The 26,281-nt window shown below is 39.6% G+C and overlaps 1 protein-coding gene across 1 annotated transcript in view; it reads right to left on the minus strand.

Annotated features, from left to right (window-relative positions):
- Positions 1-15,662: 15,662 nt before the first annotated feature.
- LOC111864271 (ubiquitin carboxyl-terminal hydrolase 1) overlaps positions 15,663-26,281 on the minus strand; it is a 31,150-nt gene continuing 20,531 nt past the window's right edge. The window contains exons 6-8 of the mRNA XM_023851400.2: positions 23,913-24,125; positions 21,791-21,977; positions 15,663-17,393 (exon numbers count right to left, since the gene is read on the minus strand). Of these exons, the coding sequence (XP_023707168.1) occupies positions 16,715-17,393; positions 21,791-21,977; positions 23,913-24,125 (1,079 nt within the window). The 3' untranslated portion in view covers positions 15,663-16,714. The remainder of the gene's footprint in view (positions 17,394-21,790; positions 21,978-23,912; positions 24,126-26,281) is intronic.

The raw sequence follows: 26,281 nt of genomic DNA on the forward strand, positions 1-26,281 counted from the left end.
ACGACATCCGACTTTCACCACGAAATGATTACAAAAAAATACTTCAGAGGGGTCCTTCTTCAAGACAACACTGGCAATCAGAAACTTGCCGACAAGTCCTACACAACTGGCGCACTGCAGTCCCGAGCAAGTGATTATTTTCATGGCCCCGAACTCTGCATTATGAAAACGTATATAGGTCTTCACGACTTCAGAGGACTTGGTTACGTTGTAGCTTCCAAAGACAGTGACTCATCAGGAGGCAAAGCCAAACTGCCGAATGTGTATGCTCTGTGGAGTCAAGATCCCTTGGCTATGTTTCGGACTCTGGACCTAGACCTGTATATAGGGCAGCAGGAAGAGTTTGTGAGAACACAATTTGAAAGACCAACCGCAAACTTGGGAGAGCATGGGTATAGAACTCTGTTACTGAAACAGAAGTTTTACGAACGTACTGGGCCTTGATACATACGACTAGATGAGATGAGAAACAAGTGCTGGAAAATCCAAGAAAGCGAATGATAGGCGAATGTGGAGATGATTTGGCGGCTCTCAACGTGCAAAATGTGGTGGTGAGTAGAAGCAAGTTATTATTAAAGAAATTGTATGATGTGCAGGAAATGGCAAAACTTGAGAGAAAAGAAAACTTACGAGCCCATTTGCCTCTTTCAGTCAAATCGCAGACCAACCTACCTCGACGGGTTCAACCCACGAACTTTACCCCTTGGCATACGTACTTCAGCGGCTGCGGGCCGTCTGCCGTTTTGCTGGCAGGGTACAATTTGACCGCCATGTCTCATGCCTGTCATGAAAGTCGAGTTTACTTAGTGACAATCGCTGTAGTGTATTCAACGTGATATTTAATGTAAGATTTTATATTCTTATTTTGAAATCTGAAACTTCGGTTTGTATATGCGCTTTCAGTATACTTAATCAAGTAAAATTATTGTGCCAATAGCGAAACTTTTTATACAATTTTTACAAACATATTCTGACCGTCTGCCCATCCAGCCACATAACTGTATCTGTATTTTACGATCACTAACAGTATGCTCACAAGTGGATGTACTCTTTACACGGCCCTGCAGAAACGGGAGATCACACACGTGACAAAAAAAAAATGCTGACCGAGTTCACAGTGTAAGTCCCCTCCACAGCCAAAACTTGAACGTACTTCATAAGTTAAAACAGTCATGAAAACGTGGGATGTAACTATTTTCTTAATATGAAAATCCCTCAGTAAAGCAGATAAAATGAAGCACGTACGTATCCATGTAATCAGAGGCAGTAATTACTGGTGCCAATTGCATAACGCAACGCTTGACTGAAGCGGACAACACTAACGTGGTCTTCTTAGAATCTGTAACCAAATTTGCTTCCTTTGCAGTTGGAGGAATTCCAGAAGCAGAATGCACAGAAACTGCGGCACTTCACGCGCACACTGACACAGGTGACTGAGAGCGTCAGGTACAACATTCTCTGGTTGGAGCACAATTATGAGGGGATTCACACATGGCTACAGGCCAGAGAGCAGCTCCACTGCACGGGTAACGCAGACAGCTAGACGGGCACTGAGAAAGGAATGGATATATCCAGAGGCTTTAGGCATAACTACCAGGGCAGTACTACAGGAGTAGCCATAGGTGTGAGCGGGGATGGGGGTCCAAACCCCTGCCAAGTTAAAAAAAATAGAAAATAAGGAAGTATACCGAATATTGATAATAAAAATTTATAAGGATGTATTCCACACTAAATACTCCAGAGCGATCAGTAAAAATATATTAAAACGTAAGTCTGTAAGCAAATTTAGAATGTTATCACACTCTGTTTGATGGTTAAGTTATGACAGCAAAAAAGATTGTTTAATAACACTTGAAGAAAAATGCACTGGGTACCAAATAAATTTGATCGTTTCTCTATAACTTTTGAAAACATTTTTCATTCCAATAAATATCTAGCTACTTAGGCTGGAAATATGCACAGAAACACAGAGGTCTTCCTGTAAAGTATCAGTTATATTTGCCCTTTTTTAAACAAAACTGAAACTGCTCAACCACACTTGGTGAAACTTTCTGCAATTATTTAAGTGCTGCTGCTAGGCCACACACAAATAGACATTACCTCCACATAAGGTGTCCTTTTCTCTTTGTAAAGAACATCAAATAATCCTATACCACAACTAAATACCTTAAAACCAAACTAATGTGTATTGAAACACAATTCCATAAAATACAAGTTCATTATATTTAATACATCAAATTATAATTGAAACATGATTTCAATAGTCACTACACTACATAACTGATATTTATTATTGGGGAACACTCTGGCCAACTGTCAGTGTAATACTTGTTGCAAAGTCAATCTGATAATGTAAACTTGTCCAATTTAGTACTGTAATTTTTTCAAATATAACCTAAAGCATTATACATACTGTGTCAGTTACAAATTAGTTCTTTCCAATGTTCAAAAGCCACAAAACTTTTGGTTATGTCTGAGCTTGCCTTTCATCTGTTAGACACTTCATTCTAACAAACCCATGAAGCCCATGGAGCAAAGTCCTTGAATAGTTATTAGATGCTGAACCACCTTTCATGAAATCCAAAATTACCATGTTCAAGAGTCCATTACGTCCCTATCCTAAGCAAGATCAATCAAGGCCAAAATATTAGACCCTGTTTCTTTTTGTTCTATTTCAATGTTATCTACTCCCAGGTCTTTCAAGTGGACACTTCCCTTCTGGGTTTCTAAAATTTTGTATCTCTCATCTTTCCCATGCATAACACAGGGAGGTTCTTATCTTTGTTGACTTGTTGACAGCTCTGTGCTTCACGGCAACCAGCGCACCACCAGCTGTGAGACGCATATAAATTTTGTCAATATATCAGTATGCCTGACGGTCAATGACCTTTGGAATGAATGGAAATAATTAATTTTGTGAGCGGCTTGACAGCATTGTCTCATGGCAAGCATTGTGGTTCACATGTGGAAATTTTTGTATGATTTGTCAGCAATGGGTAGCAACTGTCAGCTCCATCAGCAATTTGTCCTCAGTTACAATAAGTGAGCAGCATATTCTGTCAAGGTGCGGTATACATTAAAGTAGCGTGTATTTCTATATGAAACCTATGTGAAATACGGATGTTAGGAAGTCTCAGCAAACATTTTGATATAAATTTTGTGATGAAAGCATTCCAAGCACACAAAAAAATTCAAAATTTGATAAATTAACTTAGATCAACAAGACTCTTAACAGGAAAGAAACAAAAACATAAGCACAAAGTGCTTACTGAGGGAAAGTTACATGACATAGGAGCCAGACTCGAACATACACCTAGAAAGTCACTGAAATATCTAGCTGAAGAGACTGAAGTGTCAAGGTCTAGTGCAAGAAGGACAACACAATCGCTGAAGGTTAGACCCTATAAAACAACAGTAATCCAAGCCTTGTAGCCACATCATCCAATTAGCAAGGTTTATTTTTGCAGTTGGTTTCTACAGTCTGTTGTTGAAGATCAATCAACAATTGACATTCTTCTTTGCTACCGGAGTTCACAGAATCCACATCCAACTCATGAAGTCCTGCTCCATCCAGTGAAAATCGGTGTCTGCTGTGCTGTGGGTGCAAGAAGGATTGTTATACTTGTTTTTTAAAGAAACAATTGCAAAAGATATGTGCAGGTCATTCTTGGGAAATTCTTCCCAGAGTTAACAAAAGAAGAAAGACTGAATGGCTGGTTTCAGCAAGATTCAGCTGCTGCCCACACTGCATGTATGTCTATGCAACCTTTGTCCAATGTCTACAGGAACAGAATTATCAGCAGTGATGCCAGCCACTACATTTACCCAATCTCAGTCCTTGTGATTTTTTCTTCTGGGGCCATTTGAAGGACAAAGTTTACAACAGTAACCCATTAACAGAAGAACTAAAAGAAAATATTCATTGGGAAATTGCAAATATTCCTGTAGAACCGCTTCTGCTGGTGGGAGGATTGTCTACATGTAGAGAGACAGCATTTTCAGGACCTTCTGTGATCTGTGAAATGTTAACTATTTCATTCCAAACATTATCAGCCAAGAGGAACATTGATTCACTGGCAAAATTCATGTGCACCTCGCAGCCAGTGGTACACCGATCACCATAAAGTGGTCAACAAGGGAAAGAACCTCACTGCATATGGACTACCAATCCCATGCTCCTTGATTTGGTCAACTTAATATTTTCTACATTTCATAACTGTCACAAATACCAATTTTCTCAATATCTTTCCTTCAGATACGTAAAAAACAGGTATAATAAATCTTTCAGGCCACCACATTCTACAATTTTGTTATATGCACTTCAGCTCTATTTCCTCACTACATAAATTCTTCCACTAATGACTAGTAAATCAATTTTCATGAGACACGGGCATGAAGGTCATGCCACTGCAAGCAATCTCACTACTGAAGTTTTTAAATTCCATCCATTGACAATTCCAACAAAGCAGAAATAAGCTTTAAAAATCAAGAGAATTATTACTGCCTTTCAATGAAGGATTCTTAATTTCAATACAACATTCTAAAAAAAAAGTTATCTCTGTTAACAGGCAGTGGAGGCCCATACGGTTGTGAGACGTCAGGGCTCTACATTTTCTAGACAATCAGCTCACAGACAGCGGTAAGGATGTCAGCCTTACATGCCAGCCGCCCTTTACCCCCAGAAAGATCCCTGGTACTCATTTCTGTTAGAGGCTGAGTTGACCCCAAGGCCATAGTGCAGCTTGAATGACTAGGTCAATTGAAAAATCTAATTACCTCATCGGGAATGAAACCCACAACCTTCCAGCTTGTAGCATGGTGCCTGTATAACTTTGAAAAATAAGCAACTTTTGTTTCAGAATATTTTGCACAAAAAGGCTTTCTGCATATTTCCATGATCATATCGTAATGTCAGATTACATTCATAAAAGTTCTTATCCCAAAATCATCTAATCATGGTATTACCTGTACTTTCTTTTATCAAGAAACTACACTAAGATACATTAAATCCTAATTTTATTATTTACTTGTATATAACAATTGGCTGAACATGAAATCAAAATCTCAATATTTGTAAACACTAAAATCATTGTTACAAATGTTTTGTGAAGAGCTTTTCAGTAACCATGGCTACCATACCCCTTACAACCAGATGATAAACACAGTTAAACATGTACATGGAAAGCTAGAGGCCTGACCAGATAGACCAAGTTTAGAGGTATAGTCATTCTTTGGTAAGAAGTCTCTTCGCCTCCTAATACATTCATATCTGTGGAAACCATTAGCAGATTCTGACCAAAAGAAAACTTGGAACACAATTTATCATGGGGAAAATATAAGAACAAGGAATTTTCCATTGGATCTAATTTAAACATGCTTAACACATCATCAAAATGCAGTCACTGCACCTTCACAGGCCACAGTAAGAAACACATCTGATAACTCAACTGATTTCCACAAAAACTGTAATATGGAATGTCTTACGTAAAAATTATACAAAAATAAATCACGGTATTGCTTAGCCATATCCTTTCGGTTTATGGAAGGAAGAAGGGAAAGAGTATGTGGCTCTTCATGGTTGAATACCATTTTAGTTAACCTTTTAATATCACATCTGTGACCAAGATTATCACTTAAGAGTTCCAAGTATATAATACTAAAGTAATAATAAAATACTTTGCAAAGAACTGAGAAAATACAATAATTCTTCATTGCATTTTCATGTTGCAATTATCTTGAAGAATTTATATGAGATCCCCAATGTGATAATATGGACAAATTGGGAATTTCAGACTAAACTCAACAAAAACTCAGAGACTGCAAGCTTAAAATACTTTGCCACATGCGAGAAAGCAACTGCAACACTAGCTCACAGCCCCATCAGCAAATAATTACCTGTGTAAGATCTCATCTGTTCATGAAAAGCATCATTTTGTTCCCATCAGTCACACACCTCAACAATTTGCAGAATATGGAGTTGCAGTAAATTTCAGAGACAGAGGGAACAGTGCACAAACCATTCAACCTGTTCACGCCATTCTGGCTCTGCATTTCAGTGTTTCAGTGTTACAAAGGATGTTATCCATACAGTCAGGGCTATCTTCAAATACAATTACTTTCAGTTCCTTCCCATTCTACACAAACTCCAAATATTTCTCTGTTCATGAAGATTATGAAATCTGTTCTGATTTGAATCAGCCATCTGCCCAACTTGAAGGTAGATTCTCATATTCACCATAGTCAATAGCTACTGGCAGCAACTCAGCCTGGCCAATGCTGCATTATTTATTCCATTAGCTCTGTGCTAAACAACTTGCAAAGTGTACAACTTTAAAAGGACCTAGCTGTTGAATGTGGTCTATGGAGTTCTTCATCAGTAATGCTGCTGTGAACATCCCCTTTGTTCTAGATGGGCTCACCATGCACACAATGTGAAGAAATTAAATATTTTCTGGCATATAGGAGTTTGACATTCTTAATATTCCAGCCCCTTTCCACCCAACAAGTTTGTAACAAATGTGTAAGTGAAGACAAAATTAACCCTCTGTTTAATCCCCACACCAGGATGATGAAAGAGGGAACCGAGATAAAGTTTCATGTATTCTTAACCCAATGACATGGGCTTACAAAACAATTCCACATAATACCTGAATAGAGTGAGAAAATGGCTCACAGAACTACTCCATCTTCCAGTTATTACATAACTTCAGCTTTTCCTCAGAAATGGCAGTGATGTTTGTTTTTATAATGCCTCAGCACCACATCTGTACAATATTAGTTTCTGTAATACGTCTTAGGCAAGAAGTGCAACAAGGATGCATAACTTGTGGCATAACACAGGTGGAGATGAAACATGTAACAGACACAGATGAAGCTACATCAATGCCATATTTTTGCAATCTGAGTACTGTATTAATTTCATACTGGTCATTTCTCCTATCAACATATATTCGTTCTGAGTTGTCACCCATTGCAAGTAGTCTAGGAAGGTGCTGTGGGGATGTCTTAACGTTGATGTGTGTAGTCTTGTCATTACTCCGATGACAACCCACTTCTTCGGAACAGTTTGTTGGCCCTGAAAAGGACCGTGGCTGCTGAGATGATTGGTCGGTGAGGTAGCGCGGCGCGCGCCGGTAAGGAGAAAGGCTAGTTGCGGTGAGTGGAGTGGCCGCAGTGCGACCGTGGCAGCTGGTTGCTTGGTTGCCGTGCGGCAAGTGATGGAGGTTGCTCGATCGCAGTGCGGCGGTTGCTGCTGGTGGTGGTGAAAGGCTAGTCGAGCGCGGTTGCAGGAGCCATGAGGCAGTGGCTGCGCCAGAAGCCCAGTGGGTCGGACCGTAACACGACCACCGGCGAGTCCAGGCGCTGTGCCCCAGTGAGTCGGGTGTGAGAGCGCTGGAGGGCCGAGGCAGTCGTGCCCGGCGCAGCTTGCCGATGTATCCGAAGACCGAGCGCTGGCGACGAAGCCTGCTGGCTGAACTTGCTTGCTGTCTGATGAACTGAATTAAACTGGATAACTCGACTCTGGGGTCGCTCCTTTTTATACGCTGGTCGGTGGGGCGGAGCCAAACTCGAAAGTGAGGAGCAAGAATTGATTGGCTAGCGCGCGTAATGGTGTAGACGCGGGCTATCGCCGAGCGTAGTATAAATGCGATCGTTTGAAGCAATCTGATTGGTTAGCGCGCGTGATGGTGAAAAGTGATGTGAAGAGCGAGCGTTGCAGAAATGCGTGATAATGTGGGATGTTCCCACAGTGCATTAAATGGCAGCATTGCATTCTTGAATGTGTAGATGAAGTAAGAATACTACAAAATAATTTTCAAGTGATTTGGGTTAGAGTCCAAATGCTTATAAACAAAATGTGAATTTTTTTTAACTTATTCAAGCTATGGTGCCATTTTATGCTGTAGCAAATTTTCATTGCACAAAAGTAGAAAACAACTTCCAGCAGAGGAAATGTAGTGGAAGTCCTGAAAGGCTGTTATACCAAATTTCACTTCTCTACAATTAATATATTAAGAGGAATCTCACATATTTTGTGAGTGAAAGGCTGACAGCATAAATGAAGTAGTTCTGTCCTTATAAGGAACTTCAAAATGGAATAAAGATCTAAACTATGTTCACATATCAAAGGCCATGAGTTACTGCCCAGAAAAATTCCAGTTCAGTGTTACAGGTATGGATTCTAGCACCCTCATTCTGAAATAATACATCTAAAAACTCAAGTAGTTTTGAGACAACATAATACCCATAAAAGAATGAAATGGCTCCTCTTAAGAGTTTATTCTAGATATATGATAAACATTGCTGAATTCTCTATATTAGTTATAGGGTGCATAAAAATACAGAGTTAGTAGTCAACTGGCAACTGAAATGTACTACTTAATAACTGCACAAGAAATATAGTTTTAAACATAGTTATCACTCTGTAATTTCTCACGTACAATATTCTCATATCCAGCCAGATGAAGAGTCCACAAACCCACACCCTATCCCTTTAGTAATATTTTAATATTATCCTTCCACCTAAGCCTAGGTCTAAGTGATCTCATTCCTACATATTTTTAACTAAAAATTTATTTCGCAACTCTCCTGTGCATGCCAGTTACCTTACCCATCTCTCTGGTGAACAGCGCATACAAATTATAGATCTACCCATTACACAATATTTCTCAATTGCCTGTTTTATCCTCCCTTTTCAGTCAAAATATTCTCCTTAGCACCCTACTCTCGAATGATGTTCGATGTTCTAAATTCTTCCCTTCAAATAAGAGACCAAGAACAAAAAAAAAAACACAGGTAAAATTACAGTATTCTACATTTTCTTTCACGTAAAAAATGGGAACTCTTAAGGTTCTGAACTGAATAGTGGGAAGCAACCACATTTAACCTGCTTCTAATTTCTTTGTGAACCCAGTTCTGATTCAATACTGTCATTTCCAAACACCTGAAATCTTCCATATTTTCAAAGGATATTATATAGTCATGTGTATGGGTGATTATATACAGGGTTTTGAATGAGATTGGATTTATTGACCATTTTAACACAAGACTCGTAACTACACTTAATTACAGTGTCATCACTAATTTCCACACTTTACAGATCACTACAGCACACATTAATTGTTTTCAGCCTGCTGTGTCTTCACCAGTCGTTCCCTAATAACTGCTTCTAACAGTGGTGATTCTTCAACTGCACCAACCAAGTCTTCATTTCACAGGCCCCCTTACAGCTGGTTGCCAACTCCCTCCATTACAACTGACTCACAATTAACTTCCAAATTTGTCTCACTTATATCTCAGCTCATACCACATAGAGAACATTGTTCATTGTTGTACTTCAATTGATTCCATGGGAACCTGTTTGTTTGGGAAAGTGTCACTGAGTAACAGCTGTGTGTACTTATTAATAATCAGTTGCCTAGCAGTGAATGTTGTTTCGTTTGTTTCAAGGTCATTACCCAGTAACGGGGTCTACACACTACATTCCTCCTTCCTTCAGGTTATTTGTCCCGAATAGAATACAGGGGTACCACTATTTTTTTCTTTTCCAAGGGCTGCGCATGTGACGTCTGTGATCAGGCTCACCTTTCTCCCCTGTGGCTCGGTTCTCAAGGTAATTACTCACCAACTGCTCCTGCTGATCCCTCCTTATGGCCACTCGTCCCAAGTAGCTCCCTGATAATGTGCCAGTTGGCCCAGGTGTATCACCATCATCCTTCTTTACCAACCAGTAAGGGCAAAAGTTCCAAGAGTGGTCAATCAATATTCCTACATCTCCGGCTCCTACTCTGTGTACAGTCTCTTGTTTTAATTTGGAGGGAGGCCTACCTTCTACAATGTCCAGCTCTACAGTCTGCCTGAAGGTCTTGTTGAGTGTTCTCCTACTTCCCAGAAGTAATTATTTTTAGGCCTCAGTTCTTTATGCTGTTGTTGCATTCCATTTGCACCTGACATCTCTTCCCAAACCTCCATCCTTTCAAGGCTCCTCTTGCAACACTGTCCATGATCTGATTTTTTCATCATCTGTGTTCGACTGTTAGTCCTGCACAATGGGTCATCCCTCTGTGGGCGGCAGCCAACTTGTTGCAGGACCCACCATCGCCTGGGTCCACTGCTGCAGCTGTCAGCAGCACCCTACAGCTAGATGCCAGTCCCCATACCACTCCTTCAGGGCCCTGACAGTTTTCACTGCAGCTCCTTCATTAGGTACCTCCTCATGCTCCACCTTGGGCTCTACTTCTTCTGGATTTGCCTCCAAATCCATGGCCTCCATTTTCTCTAGACCGACATCCTCACGGCTTCCGTCATTTCATGATAGGCATCTAACTTGGCCATCATTTCTTCTTTACTAGCCTCTGTCCTGGCTTGGTGGATATCCATCCAAGAGACAAGAGTACTTCGATGACCCTCAGTCTTCTCATTGTTGGCTCTTATTTCAGTGTTAATTTCCCTTAGATTGTCATGTCTTGGCAATCATTTTCTCTTGAGTGGCATCTATCTTGGCTTGTATACATTTACTGTGAGAGCTTAAAATCATATATGTATTTATTCACTAATGGTTTATTTAAGGACACTTCCAGCAGCTCAGATGAATGATGTCAAAAGAAGCAGCTGTGGCATCATGAGGTACTTTCTTAGATGACTGAAGAAAACTTATTAGGTAAGGTAACATTATTTGGTAACATTTATTATGCGAAATAATGTGTTTACTATGTATTCATTATATAAAGTATTACACATGAAGTAATGTACATAAATAGGCCAGTGTAATGAAACTGTATTTAAGGAATGTGCCAAACTGAACTAAATACTATACCAAAAATTCAAAGTGGGCTCTTGTGAACACAGTAATAAATCTTTGGGTTTCATAAAAGATGCTAATTTCTTGACCAGCTTAGTGACTACTGGTCTCTCAAAGACTGTTTTACTGATTTATTTAGTTATCAAAAATTCAAAGATCACAGAAAAAAAAACCTTAACAAAAACCAAGCAAGAGTAGTTATGTAATGACGTTCCTGTAAATACCTTTGAATTAACTACATAACATTCACCACATAAATTTGGCAGTGGCTTGCATCAATTTTATTCCTCGCTGCCAGACCTAACATCTGCAATGCTACATGCAGTATGCAACAGACGCAGGATAGAATGAACGTGCTGCATTAAATGTTGCAGTCAAGTTGCACCAGTTGTTGTTGCTGCTGTCTCCCTTTGGTCTAGCCTGTCAAATTAAGATGCAGTCTCAAACAAGTCTTGACGTGCTACACACTGTACCACCGATCCTGCCTTAGAGGCAATGAAATGTCATTTTATTCGTCAGGTGTTGATTTGTCCAGAAATAATCCCTGCTCCAGTATATCTTCCTGTACAACAAAAACCTCAAACCAAGTCAGTTAACCTTATTATTTAATGGAAATGATGGACAGCTTAGCCTTTTGGCTGTTTTATCACCAACAAAGACGTACTGATAACTAGTTGATAGACGTCTGTGTGGACCCAACAACTAGTCCTAATGAAGAAAAGAATACCTGGTTCTGACTGGATGGAGCCTGAGTCTTTCAGCCCACAGACAATCACTTTACTGTCTGAGCTATCGTGGCTCATAAGGAACAAGTTACTTTGATCACATCTCAGTTTAGGTTTCCCATATCTGCAGTTAGTAAATATTAATTTCCATTAATGCCATATCACTTACTGTCCATTTCTTAAAGTTAAAATAATAGGGATGCAAGAATGAATTCTTTTTCTCTAATTTTCATGGGTCAAAGAATTTTGAAAAAATAATGCAGTTAAAAGGGAACTATTGTCGACACGTGGTAATAGTCACTTTCACTGGAAGCAGATGATTCACTAAGCAAGAGTTTCTCATGGAGTTTGTCACTCATACAAAAACAAATGAGGAGTCATGACAATCCAGTCCCTTATTCCTTACTGTGATATAATTACTAAGCTCATTTAGTTCCTATGTAGGATTTTAAGTTCTCACAGCAGTAGTTATGAAGAATTCTGTTTTCTGAGATAAAATGCTGTGTAGCCCACTGGAAGAAAGTCAACCAGCATTTTGAAGGAACATGTCACATCCATCTTCACAGCTAAAGAGTAAACAAAGACAGCTTTACTGCCTGCTTCAACAGACTTTCGGCAGATTACACAGCATTATATCCCAGAAGACAGAATTCTCTACTCTGGTCCTCTTCTCAACAACACAGACTTTCCCCACCATATATAAACTGCAACTATGAACATTAGTACAAAAATATTGCTAAAGCACAGCCATGTTTAACTTTTTTTGTCAACTGATGCAGGTAATATCATATGTAATTAAGTTTTACTGCAGTTTCTCAAATACCCCTTGCATTTTTTTACAAAAAAAGCAATAAAAATTGAGGTGCACTGCTTTTTTATGCTGAGGTTGGCAATACTACTTATTTCAAAGACCATTTTAAATTTCACAACTTCCTCTCCATTTTTACACATCAACATATATAGCCACAGCATACAAATATACATTAATCTGTGACGTACTGTGTATATATACCAAAAATATAAGAATGCATTTATGACCCATCAAATGGAATGAAAAACAGAAAGTAATTCAAGAGGCAGAACAAATTACAAATAGTGCTGCTGGTATAAAATATGACCAGTAAAAGTCATATAAGAGACTGGAGTAAGATAACAAGACTTCATGAAGGTCTGTACATGGCTAGAGACAGTCAATAATTTCGTGGACTGTGGTTTTCTGGCACCATATTACAAGATATTCACATATACTTACACATATCCACATATTCTCTCAAAATAGTCACCATTCATCTCCTGCTATGATCCGGTTGAGAAATGTCCCATCTTTGTCAGCACTATCGATCAGGTCACAACAAATGCTCTTATGATCATCACATCGGTCTTGCATCAGGACACATGGAACACTGCGCTGGGTAACACAGGACATGTTCAGGTCATCAGACAGAATTTTGTGGCAAGTACCATGGCTAATCCCTACTGCTGCCGCTGTGATTTCATCTGCTGTTTGGGAACAGTTGGCAGGCACCAATGTTGCAACTTCTTGAATCTTGAGTTCAGTTCTGACCGTTCTTGGCCGACTGGTATGCCCATCATCTTCCAAACTCTCTCTCCCCTGTGCAAAACGTTTGTGCCACTTAAACGCAGCACTTGGCCCAAGGCTTCTTCGTTGTATGCTTGTTTGATCATCTGAAACCTTTCACTAGTAGATTTGCCTAATTTTTGGCAGAATTCTGTGTTTGTCCATTGCTCAAACTGCAACATTCTCTATTTCCACCACTTACAGACAACTACCCTTCACAATTGTGACTTTCTTTCTGAATACACGGTATGCATGCAACTACTTCTTGCTGGGATGAGAGCAGAATGGGCATGGCACCATCTCATAGCTCCACGCATCCACTCTAGTGCATAACAGGGCCAGCAGGCAGCCAATCTATGGAATTATTGACTGTACTACGTATATCCTGATACAACAGAAAAGCTTTGCAAATTCATAAGCAACAGTTCAAGTGTGCACTACCAATCAAAATGTGCCAGATAAAGGCCTTGGCAACTGCAAAAGAACATAGAATTCAAGAGTTTTAGGCAAGATCAGAATGGACAGTATGATTTTTGCATGGAACAATTTGGGAATTAGAAGAAAAATAAGTGTCTTACATCAGTTTCTAGATGCATATGAAGAAAAAGTACTGCTTTTTTTTTTTTTTTCAGAAGTATGCTGTCAATTAGTGGCAGCAGCACTCATACATTTTTTCCCAAATTGGTAATGCTGATCAAATACCACATATTTTGAAACATCCCTCAAAATAACTTTGAATAATAAAGCTGAGAAAAGTATTTAGTATGGACTGAGGGCAACAAGAAACAGCAGTACACTTCAACACAGTGCAGCATGACAGCAGAAAATTGCCACTGCATATTATTATCCTAACATGAAAGGCGATGTAAGAAGTGTGATCATCCGTGGTAAGAATTTAAGGAGAATGGACAATACTTGGATCCTAGAGAGGTTAAACATGTGGCAGTATAATCCAGAAGCTCTTAAATCTCTGTTGCATGCTCATTTTAGACAGTTTCCATGCACATATTACAGAAGTGAAGAAGTCCTCAAAAGCAGAAATATGGTTCAAGTCATCATCCCAGGAAGACTATTATCGACTTTACAATCTATGGTTGACATCTGCCGCGTCACCAAGGGTGGATATATCTAGCACCTGTAAGGTAGGACAGAAACTCGGAGCGTCTCTCACTCTGTTGACAACCCCCTCCATGTCATGACCATCCTGGCTACTGTATCGCAGAGTGCATAAATCCTGGAGGGACTTATGAGTTACCCTATATGCAAGGAATTGAACAGCTTCGCATGTGGATAAAAAATGCATGAGCGTGCATTTTGCCCACACTGAGTGGCAGAAGTGTTAAGAAGCGTGGCATATCTAATGAGCTTAAAAGTGTTAAGTGTTAAAGAATACATTGAAGTGTAAAACAAGTGTTGCAATTTAGACGGATATAGACAAATGGACGCTAATGTGAACAATTGCAAAGGGATGCTGAAATACAGAATCAGTCAGAGTAATAAACAAAGAATGAAAAAACCAAACCAAACCAAACCAAACCAAACCAAACCAAACCAAACCAAACCAAACCAAACCAAACCAAACCAAACTACATGGCATCACATTCTAGAACAAAATCTTGTTCACATAATGTTTGAATATGAGGACACCTTGTATTGTGTACACTTTTACTTTGACATGCATTCACTAATATTTCTATTATTTCACATTAACTTCTTTCTATTTTTTTACTGTTTAAAAAACAAGGTGCATGGTTTATTGCAGAGCATGAGGTATTTGAGAAGACATAGACGGTAACATCTCTAAACCACCTGTTTTAAGTTGATCTGGTTTATTAACAAATCTGACACTCTGTCTACCATGTTTGAAGGAAATATGTCTAATTTGGAACTCACCTGAAGGTATGATAAGAAGGTATAAGTAAACTCTACAGGACACAAAAATTGTGACAAATATGAAAACATACACCACAGAATGGGAACACTGATCACAGAATCTGAATACCATAAATGTGAAAATATACCAGTAAGTAACATACTAATGAATTTCAAGTCTGATGACACTATGAAATGAGACTCCTTGGATTCAGTAAATGTTTAAACATTACTTGTTAGGTCCTGATATATACTTTTACTCAGAAAACTCAATCACAGATATACTGTTCCCTGGAGAGGGTATCATACAGATCTGAGAGATCCAAAGCCTTGTTCATGTTCAGATTAATACACAGAAGTTGTTTAGTTTCAAAACAAATCATCTTTGAATTTTCAAATGAACAAAATACAACAAGTAGAATTATTAAATCCATTATATGTTGCTTTTATCATTATCATCATCATCCTGTATCGTACTGCATTGTAACAATTCATGAAACTTTTGAATGCCTATATAAGCGTTACATTTACATATTTGTTAGAACCAGAAAAAGGAAGGAATACTGAAACACTGAATGCACCCACACTCAAAATGGAAGCAGCTTTGTTTATCCTAATAACAAAATAGGCAGTTAAATGGCTAGTTATTTGCTTTCCTTTCTTTAAAAATAAACTGAAAGCAGGAAAAGTGTGTTTCTTATTTATTACTCGAGATGACTGCAGCCATTCAAAAAATCATGATGCAACAATTCAATCAACTGCATCACTAGGAACTAGATAAACTCCTGTTTTTTATAGCTACATGCATGGCTGCCAACTTCCAAAAACAATTAAAATAAAAAATCACATAAATGAAATGCCAATCCTTATCAACAGCAAGCAAGACACATCTTTGCATATCATCTAGAATTTAGGATTTACAGAATACAGCAGCAATTCACAACCAGCTAGTCCAGAGGAAGCTTTATAATAATACTACCAGCAGGCAGTTCTGAAGTTAGAACAGTGCTCTGTCTTGTAATATACAATTCTTAGCACATAATAGAATTTATCAGGGAGAAATTCTTAGATCACTGATATACATGGATAGTTATGACTTTTGTTTCTGTATCTAAAACTTTTATAGTTATTTTGCAGATTGTGTTCTTCTGCTGGTGAAAACACTGGTAATAAAAGCCAAACTTGGGATGCCATATCATGGCATCTGCCCAAGAACAATAAAGATGTGACTTGCTAAAACAAATTAAAATGGCTGACAATTATACGACTCCTTTGGCCATACCATTTGCACTATGGAATGCTGACCTCATAACATGTGAATAACTGGTGACCCAGAGTCTTATGAGAAATACTGAATGTTAGGAGCTCCAAAAAATCGGGAAAAATAAAGACCTGCGGTTTGTGTGAGAACATACCCTACATCATAAATGTCACATATGTTCTTGATTCTAGGAATAAGTTTGTAATTTCTTCTTCTGTACACATTTCCACGCTTGTAAATACCGAAAAGTACAACACCTATCTCCTTATTGTAGCAGAATTGTTAAGTAAAATTTACTAGTAAAAACAGTGGAACTGGTCCACTTCAGGGCAGACACCCCACAAAAAAAAAACCTGATAAATGTTCAAAATGGGGGGGGGAGTTCCACTGGTTGTGTTGCACCATGCTTCTCTGATGACAATTGCAGTCTCAAACCAACATTTGTACACTATGTCACTAATTCAATCCACTAAAAATCAGGGGCACTTGGAATAGAACAATAAGTATGGTGTTAGGGCAGAATTTTTTGAAGGTTTTGGAGCCAGAACATCTTCAAATTCTTTCCTCGTTAACAGTCGAACGGTTTCATCATCACATTCCAGCCAGACAGGTTCTGGTACTGAAGTATCGACAACAGCCACAGACACACCGACATCCAAACCGTTCATCTGAGATTTCTGCATGATGGAATCTGCACTGTTCATGAGAGAACGATTCAACCTAATGCCGCAGCAATCCATACTCCTACACGTGTGCCTGTAATATACACCATTTCCTGTGCCATGGTGCTGCTTGCTTGAACTATCTGAGTTACTGCTGTTTGAGGACCGGGGCCTAAAAAACTTGAAGATGCTTCCCATCTTGTCTCCTGAGGAGCTGCTCCCACTCTTGCCCCCGCTGCTGGCACTGCTTAGACTTGATGCCTTTCTCTTATCTCGATCACAATGGTAATAGTCACATACATTTTCTGAGGCTTTCACATATGCGACATAATGACCTGAAGCAATGGTGGCACCCAGGTGCATTATTACGCCGAACAGCTCGTAATGATGAGGACGCTGATCTTCTGGAATGGGGCAGCATTGCTCACAGAAACAGGCAAGAGTGAGAGGTGTTGGCATGTAGTCATTGACTTTTGACATGCAAACCATAGACCTGAAAACCAACATAGGCAAGTGAAACAACTGGCCTGCAACATCTGTAATAATAAAAACCACAGTTGTCACTGCACTGTATCATAATGGAATGAGTAGGCTAAAGTGAAAAAGTGTTTAAGAAATTAACTACAAACAATAAATATTACAAGTGAAAGAAAAAGTTGCCAGAGTTCATGTACCCTTAAAAGAATAGGAGAAGAAATTATTGCAGTGACTTCGACACATGAAAACAATAAACAGAATACGTGGAAGAACTCTCGAGATAAAAAAATTTAAGATGAGATACACTGAAACTCTGATTTTATGATCCCAGATTTTAGACCTTTCATGAATTTATGCACTTTTAACACGGTTGCGGACAAATGCCTATCACAACTTTAAACTTTAACAAATTTTGTTTTGACAACTTACATTTTCCCTGAATTTTCACTTCATTTTTCTACAAAAATTTTCCCAATTTTATATTTTGTAGCTCAGTTCTCACAATTTCTTATCCAAGACAAAAGACCTCCTTCCTTGTTAGCAGTCACAAATAGTTCAGTCTGAAAATACATAGCAAGTAGCTGATGCATGGCTGCAAGTTATTTGTGTGCACACCACATGACTTCACTATGGTCTTGCAAGCATGAGCAGATTCTTCTGCCACCAAAATCCAAACGACTTGTGTGCACTAGGCCAGCTTTGAACCTGATCATGTTAGCATAACCTTTAACTCAGTGAGTGTACCTTGTCTCTCCCATGTCTGCCAAGTGTACCAAAGAATGACCACTGTATTTTCATAATTGAAACATTTAACAGAAATGCACCCAGGTTAAATTATTTGATTTTCCTGTACCTATATGACTTCACTTCACGAAGACCAAATTTTATTACAGACTAAGACGAATTTCACAGCAAGAGAATGAAATATGGACAATGAAGGAAAACCTAAATCACTTACAGTAAAAAATTTGCTTAGTGGGGGGTTGATTCCAACTGGGTCCGCCTGGCATGGAGGCCACTGATTGGCCTGTTGTAGCCTGCCCCGTGTGATTATGATGGAGAATTTGGTGGAATGAAAATTGGTAGGGGAAACTAAAGTACTCAAAGAAAACCTGCCCCAGTGCCACTTTGTCCACCACAAATCCCACTTGACCAGGCCCAGGATCGAATCTGGGCCACCACGGTGGGAAGCCAGTGACTAACCGCTTGAGCTTTGGTGCGGCCTTATCACTTACAGTAAGTGATGAAATAAATATTTTAGCACAAGTTGATAAACATATTTGAACACATGTTGAACATGCATCACAGTTGAGACTATCAGTGCCCACACTAAACCCCATGGTAAAGAACCGTGAAGAAACTGAAAGGAGTTCCATCCAGAGTGCACCTTTCTCCAAGCAGTGGAAGTCGCTGAAATGTTTGGAACTGGAATCTGCACTTGCTGCATAGTGCAAACCAGCATGCGAGAGTAATGCTTCAATTAATGGCAACCACCTCAAGGAGAAGGGTTTACACATCCTTGCTCGCCCGGAAGTAGCCAACTTCTCGTCTTCCAATGGTTGGATTGGCAGATTTAAGAGGTGACACAACATTGCTTACAGAAATATATCAGGTGAGAGCAGGAGTGTTAATTCAGAAACTGTAGAAGCCTGGGAAAATTGACAACTGTTGCAAGAAATTAATGGATATGGCCTCCGTGACATAAATAATGCTGATGAGGTAGGTCTGTTTTTCAGTCTTCAACCTAGCAAAACCCTCACTTTTCAAGGACACATTTGCCATGGCGGTACAAAATCTAAACAGCAACTTGCTGTGCTCCTCACATGCAATGAAGATGGCAGTGCTAAACTACCACTCTCACTTACTTACTCATGAAGCTGAGCCCTTCTGGAGGAGCCGCCAATTCTGCAGCTACTCAAGAATTTCCCAGAGTTTCATGAAACCCGAAGGTTCATTACTGTGTTCACAAGAGCCCTCCACTTGTCCCTATCCTGAGCCAGATCAATCCAATCCATACCATCCCATCCTAGCTCTCTAAGATCCATTTTAATATTGTCCACCCACCTATGCCTTGGTCTTCCCAGTGGTCTCTTTCTTTCTGACTTTCCCACCAATATCCTATATGCATTCCTAGTCTCCCCATTCGTGCTACATGCCCTGCCCACATCATCCTCCTTGACTTGATCATTCTAATTATACTTGGAGAGGAGTACAAGTTATGAAGGTCCTCAATGTGCAGTTTTCTCCAACCTGTCACTTCATCTCCCTTCGGTCCAAATATTCTCCTCAACACTCTCAATCTATGTTCCTCCCTAAATGTCAGAGACCAAGTTTCACACCCATACAGAACCAAAGGCAAAATTATAGTTTTGTATATTCTAATTTTTATGTTTTTGGACAGCAGATGAGAAGACAAAAGGTTCTGGCCTGAATGGTAGTAAGCATTACCTGAGTTCAATCTAAACTCTGGCAGTTGGAAAATATAGATGTTCATGTTGCTTCAAGAATGTCAAGAAGCTACCTACAAAACATGAAGCTCACACATATTCTTTGATTTTAATATTACCTCACACAACAGTTTAGAAAACTGGTTGCTAAAAATCACAAATTTTTTATCAGTCTTCTGCTCATCCGAAGAACAGTACATTTCATAGCAATATCAAAGTTCTATTTCTTCCAGCTAAATATACCACCCAGCCATAGTCTATATATTTGAGAATCATCCATGCCATTACAGAAAGCAGCTGATTTCGAAGACTGTAGCCACAATAGATGGGGGACTGCTCCAAGATGCTGCACAGATGAAGCTGGATGTGTTGTCTGCAGCGCGTTTAACAGCAGAATCTTGGAGACTGACAACACCTCCTACAATCAAGAACTCCTTTATGAAGTGTAGGTTTTTGACTGATCATGTCAGCAGATCATAGCAGTGCAGTGTGACTCGCTGAAGGTGAAGAGGATGACTGGCAGTCTATAACCCCTTGGAGTGCTGTCTGAGGACTACACAACATGTGACCATGCTCTCAAGGTCTGTGGAGTCTGGAGTGATGACCAGGTGTTTGATCAACATCTAATTAAGCTAGAAGAAGAACCAGAAGGGGAAAAGGAAGTTGCAAAAAATAAAGCAACATTCTTGGATGCACTGAAAGGACTGGAAGCAGCCAGTAAGTATGTATGTCCATTTGATACTAAAAACAACATTACTCTAATGTTCAACAGAGTTGAAAACAAATTATACAGACTGAAACCTCAAGGAGAAAAGAAACAAAAGAAGTGACTGGTTGAAGAAATAGTATGCCTAGATAGGTACAATATCTACCAGTCATTCCAGACAAATGCTGAGGCAGTGCCTTGGAACAGGCCATAACTGAAGAAAGCAGTCTTCTGGGCTTTGGCGCCGTGTATATGTGGTGTTAACCGACGTTTCGGAGGAACGTATCGCCTCCATCTTCAGGGTTGAAGAAAAAGTATAGGTAAATCTGCAAGCGACAACACCGTGAGACACGGTAACGCAGTTTCTTCATAGTCACCGCCGTGAAAGCCTCAAATCTTACACAGGCCATAACTGCTTCCTTCCACATCCTTTCCATTCACCAGTTACATCACCAACTCATCTTACTGCTTTTACCGGTTCTCATGGTCTCTTCGCTTGCAGATTTCTTATATTTTCCTTTCTACTCTGAAGATGGAGGCAATACATTCCTCCGAAACGTCGGTTAACACCACATATACACGGTGCCAAATCCCAGAAGACTGCTTTCTTCATAGTCACTGCCGTGAAAGCCTCAAATCTTACATCTTACTGATGTTAGATAAACACAACAGTTCATAAAGCATTGAAAAATATACCAAGAACCACATTTTCATTTTCATTTACATTGTTAAGAGTTCACTCATGTACATTTTACATGACTCTCCAAAGTTATGGTATAAAGACCACAGTTTTCTTTATATTGCAAAATTTGCATTCTACTGAAATTGCACTTTCCTTGATTTTACACTTGTTTTAGGCACTCCCTTAAGAAGTGTGAAATTGAGGTTTCACTGTAAATACTTTGAGGGTGTCATCCACTCACCTACCATTTTGTGGAAACAATGCCAGAGAAAGAAGATACATGACAAATCTTCACATCCGTACAAAAAAATGGGCATAATTGTCTTATAGGCCTACATAAAATCTATTTATCTCTCTACCCTTCTCCATGTCTCACTCGTCTGATCTGGTTGCCATGTAATCACAATCATATCTTTATAGTACATGAGATGATCCATGGCCACTGCTGCTTTTGTCCAAAGCTTTATGTAGAGTGATAATGCGGTATAAAATTAAACTTCTAGAGGGTTCAGCAATATAGTTCTGTAAGATCAGCAAGGAGCAAGTGGACATATCATGACAAAAAGTGCGTGACTCACCCAAATGTTGACGAAAACCTTTTCAAATGAAGCACCAGTAACTTCGGAAGAGTCTCATAGCGCACACAACGCCGGGCCTCATTGTAGCGTAGACACTGCTCACACCAGTATTTGTTTAGGTCTCGTAAATGCTCACTTGTCACAATTGCTGCTTGATACACTTCACTGACATGCTGAGGAAGGTCCCCTGCAATAGCAATGTCCCTCACTGAACTATGAAGGGTCAAAATTACACTTCTGGTGCACTTTCCGCATTTCAAGAGAAAGGTAAAGCATATTACATCACCAAATCCATATATCAGTTGTGTCTCAACTGGTCAAGAAGTTACCTCCATTTAATGGAACCTGAAGATTCGTTATCGTGCTCACAAGCACCCACCACTAAACAATATCCTGAGCCAGAAGAATCTTAGTTTGCACCCCCACACATTACTCAAGATTCATATGAACATGAATATTACCTTCTTACCTATATCCAGTTGTGTCCCTTGCCTTCAGGTTTTATGCCCAAAATTTTGTGTGGTGTGCTGCATCACGTCGTCGAATAGTGCACCCAATTTTCTTTGAAACAAGAGTGAACAGCCCAGTGTACCAAGACATCATTACACAGTTTATTGTGCTTCTTGAAGTTGATGAACGTAAGTGTTAGTTGCAGCAAGACGGTGCCACATGTCACACATCTAATTAAACCATGCAGTTCTTGGGCAAGTTTTTTGGTGACCACCACATTTCAAAAGGATTGTGGCCCCCACATTCGCCCGATTTGTCACCCGCATATTTTTTTCTTTGGGGGTACCTCAAAGGAATTGTCTATAAAAACAATCCGCATACACTGGATGACCTCAAGAGAAACATTACAAAAGCGATTAACAGCATCAGTTTACAAGTGTTCCACAAAGTGGCCTCAAACATAGTTAAAAGAGCTCGCACAAGCACTGCTGAACAGGGAAGCCATTTCAAGCATACGTGTATGTCGTAAAGATATGATTTGATTTTGCATTTCTAAGATGTAAGGCTATAAACATTAACAGTAAGTGTTGTATGTCTTGCAGTTTGTGCATTAAACCAGCAAAATATATAACTGCTAAATATGATGTGTGTGACTTCTTGATCTCCCTGTACTTAGTGAAGAGATGAAATTATAAGGTTCTTCAGCATGTCCTCATGGAAGTCCCAAACATTTTCATCTTGCAGACATTTAACATGCACCAGTATCACACTGGTGTTCCTCATATGAAAAAGTCATACAGTGGATCTGTCCATTTAATGTTCTCTCAGTTTAAGGCATTCCCTCATTAATGTTCAATTACAATAACCCCCGGTCAATAAACCTCACTGTTAAATTTCCTCTGTTTAAGACCTTCCTGAATTTAGTGTTCAAATCCACTGCTTCCCCGAGGAATTTCATCATAATTGTGCAATTCATGTGCCACCATATTCTGCTGTGAAATTACTGTATTTGATGAGAATAATTCTTTTATTCAGACAGGTCATGTGACCCACAGTGTGGCCTTGCAACCGTGGAGGACGAGATGCTGTTCCATGTAAGTGTGATGACCAATGTCAGCAACTAAACAAATTACCTGTGACCTTGGCAAAGAGTGTCTCAATTTCTTGCAAATTCACTGTTTCTGTATCATGCAATGAAAATATGCTATGGAATGCAACAAAATTTAATAAATAAACAAAGAATAGATTAAAAATTGTACTTATTAGTAATTAATCCCACAAAGGAAATACAACGTTTCCTGGGGAGAATGTTGCACTTTTACGGTTTCATCAAGTAAACAGGGATACGTTCCATGAGACCCGCTTTCATAAATTTTCATGTAAATCATATACCCCAGCTATGAACACAATATTAAAAAGGAGTATTTTTTTTTACTTAACTGTGTATAATATAGATATAAAAGTTCAATTAAATCTTTAAGAAGAGCATTAGCCCTAATATGATGATAAAACACAAATTATTATTTAATACTGAAATTTCAGTACAAATTTTAACAAACACTGATCTGAAAGAGTCAACACTAACACAACAGGCCTATAAGACATCTTTCTTTCATATTACCATTTAAAAACTCTAATCTAGGCTGGAGACATGCAGAAATTACAGTTATACCTTCATCACTGTCCTGCTCTGCTGTCATGATTGGAACACATATGTCGTAGAAGGTCTCCTTTCGCTCCGTTGTGTGTTCACACTCCAAGCATGTTGTGCGCAGGACTGTCACACCTTCAAAGTCATTGGCCACAAAGTTATACCCTACCCCACCTTTCTTCCCTGCACTCTTCTCTGGTTGCTGTGTCTCTGCCTTGCTGTTGGCTGTGATATCTGCAGGACATATTGAGTTTGATGAGGACTGTCCATTCTCTGAGATTCCTTTATTGTGTATAAAGACACAACACATAAAATAAATCCAGTTATTATTCTACAGTAAACTTAGTCCTTTACAGTCCACTCATGAGATGTTTTGTTGCTAGCCTGAAAATACAGTACTAAACAATCACTATGATGATTAAGAAATATCCTACTTTTTGTGGCACCCAGCTCCATTAATGCATTCACAAGAGCCAAGAGCCTGGCACTGGACCTACACCAAGCCAGCTGAATTCAGTCACACCCGCACACTTTATTTCTTTAAGATCCATTTATATATTATCCTAAATCTATGCCTAGAACTCTCAAGTGACCTCCTTCCTATGGGATTTCTGAATAAACTGTTCACATTTCTCATCTCCATGATACTTACACTTCCCAATTCATTCCTTTTGCCTTCATCACATTAATAATTATTAAATTAGACAATATACTGTATTTGCTCATAGCACGAACTGTGGAGCCAGAGAAACAGTTAATGCTAAGTAATGGCCTGTACACACGCAGCAGAGAAACATATCATGTATGCTGTGATGTCACACAACAGAAGAGGAGTTGCAAGCAGCGTTATCTATGGGGCTGTGCAGCGCCTGTTGCTACGCAACCATGCAGTAAACACATCTCTGCAGCAGAGAATGGAGTCGAGTTCCAGAGTTGGCAGGTGACAGAAAAATGGCAAGAAAGGAATTACGCTGTGCAAAAAAAGACTTCACGTGTGATTTGCAGTGACAGGGAGACTGTTATGAATCCACTGCCAGGATATGAGTAGTGAAGACTGAGAAGGCTTAGCATGTCCTAGTGATCTGTAAAGTGTGGAAATAGCGATATGTGATATTATGGTGTCAGAAGTGGTTGGATTGGGCACTGCATTGGATCTTGATTGTTATACTGTCATATTACATAAATGGAAGAAATGACGGAGCGAATACTGGAACACCTGTTGGCTGGCCAGCCAAGAACATATAATGGTCTAAATGAAAGCTGGGAAGGAAAGCAACCAAGGACAAATGATGGCCAAATTAAAGCTGAGATGGAAAGCAACCCAGATTTGATGGCAAGGCTGGAAACAAAGTTCAAAGCCTAGATGGACTCCCATCACAAGAAGTTTGAGGTCCTTTGAAGTACTCTCATCTCCAAGATGGATGCCCACCATACCAAGACAGAAGCTAAACATTAGGAGTTGACGGCCGCAATGTAAGCCAGTCATGTAAGGATCGAAGCCCTGATGGATGTCAGCCAAGAAGCAATGGAGGCCTAGCCAGAAATTATGGATGTGCTCGTAAATCCAGGAGAACTGCAGTCTACAGCAGAGCATGAGGAAGTCCCCTAAGGTAGAGGTCACAGTAAAATCTCTTGGAACATTGAAGCAGCAGCATGAGGATCAGTACCTAGATGTAAGGCGCCACCGTCAGCCTAAGAAGCTGAACCAGGACAATGGTGGGTCCCAGAAGAAACTGGCTGACACCTGCAGAAGGATGACCAGATGTGCAGGTGTGGCATGGCACAAGGGATATGGTCATCACGGGCACAGCCAGGACAATGTGGTACAAGGAACCCAAAAAGGATGGATGTTCAGGAGGCATCGGGTACAGACAGAATGCAACAATGTCATAAGGGACCAAGGCACAATCTGGCAGCTAAGTCTGAGAAAGAGGAAGAACACCAGCAACAACATAGGACACAGCTCAAGACAGTGATTACATCTGGGAAGCAGAACAACACTCAACAAGACTTACAGGGAGACCCTACGGCTGGAGCTCAGATATCAGGTATGAGGCTCTAAGGCTTCATGATTATGGCCTATGACTTTTCGGGGTGAAGTTAGTGGTGGAGGAGGTCCACATAAAGCAAAAGGTAATACACAGAAGTCACATTTACTCTACTAATTCTGGCAAGGGGTAGATAGGACTATAGCAGGTACCAAGTAAGGTCATAACTTCTCACATTTAACTTCTTCTAGTGGACATTGTTAGAAGCAATGTCAGAGCAACAGTTATGAATGGGACTACTCATTGCTATACATTAGCAGGATAGGCAACATATGAAACTAATTTGTTATCTGAAAAAATGCAATTATGAATGATCTTAGCATTGACTGAGGCACCAGAGTA

The sequence above is a fragment of the Cryptotermes secundus genome, unplaced genomic scaffold (genome assembly GCF_002891405.2).
Source record: "Cryptotermes secundus unplaced genomic scaffold, Csec_1.0 scaffold33, whole genome shotgun sequence".
NCBI classification, from domain to species: domain Eukaryota; kingdom Metazoa; phylum Arthropoda; class Insecta; order Blattodea; family Kalotermitidae; genus Cryptotermes; species Cryptotermes secundus.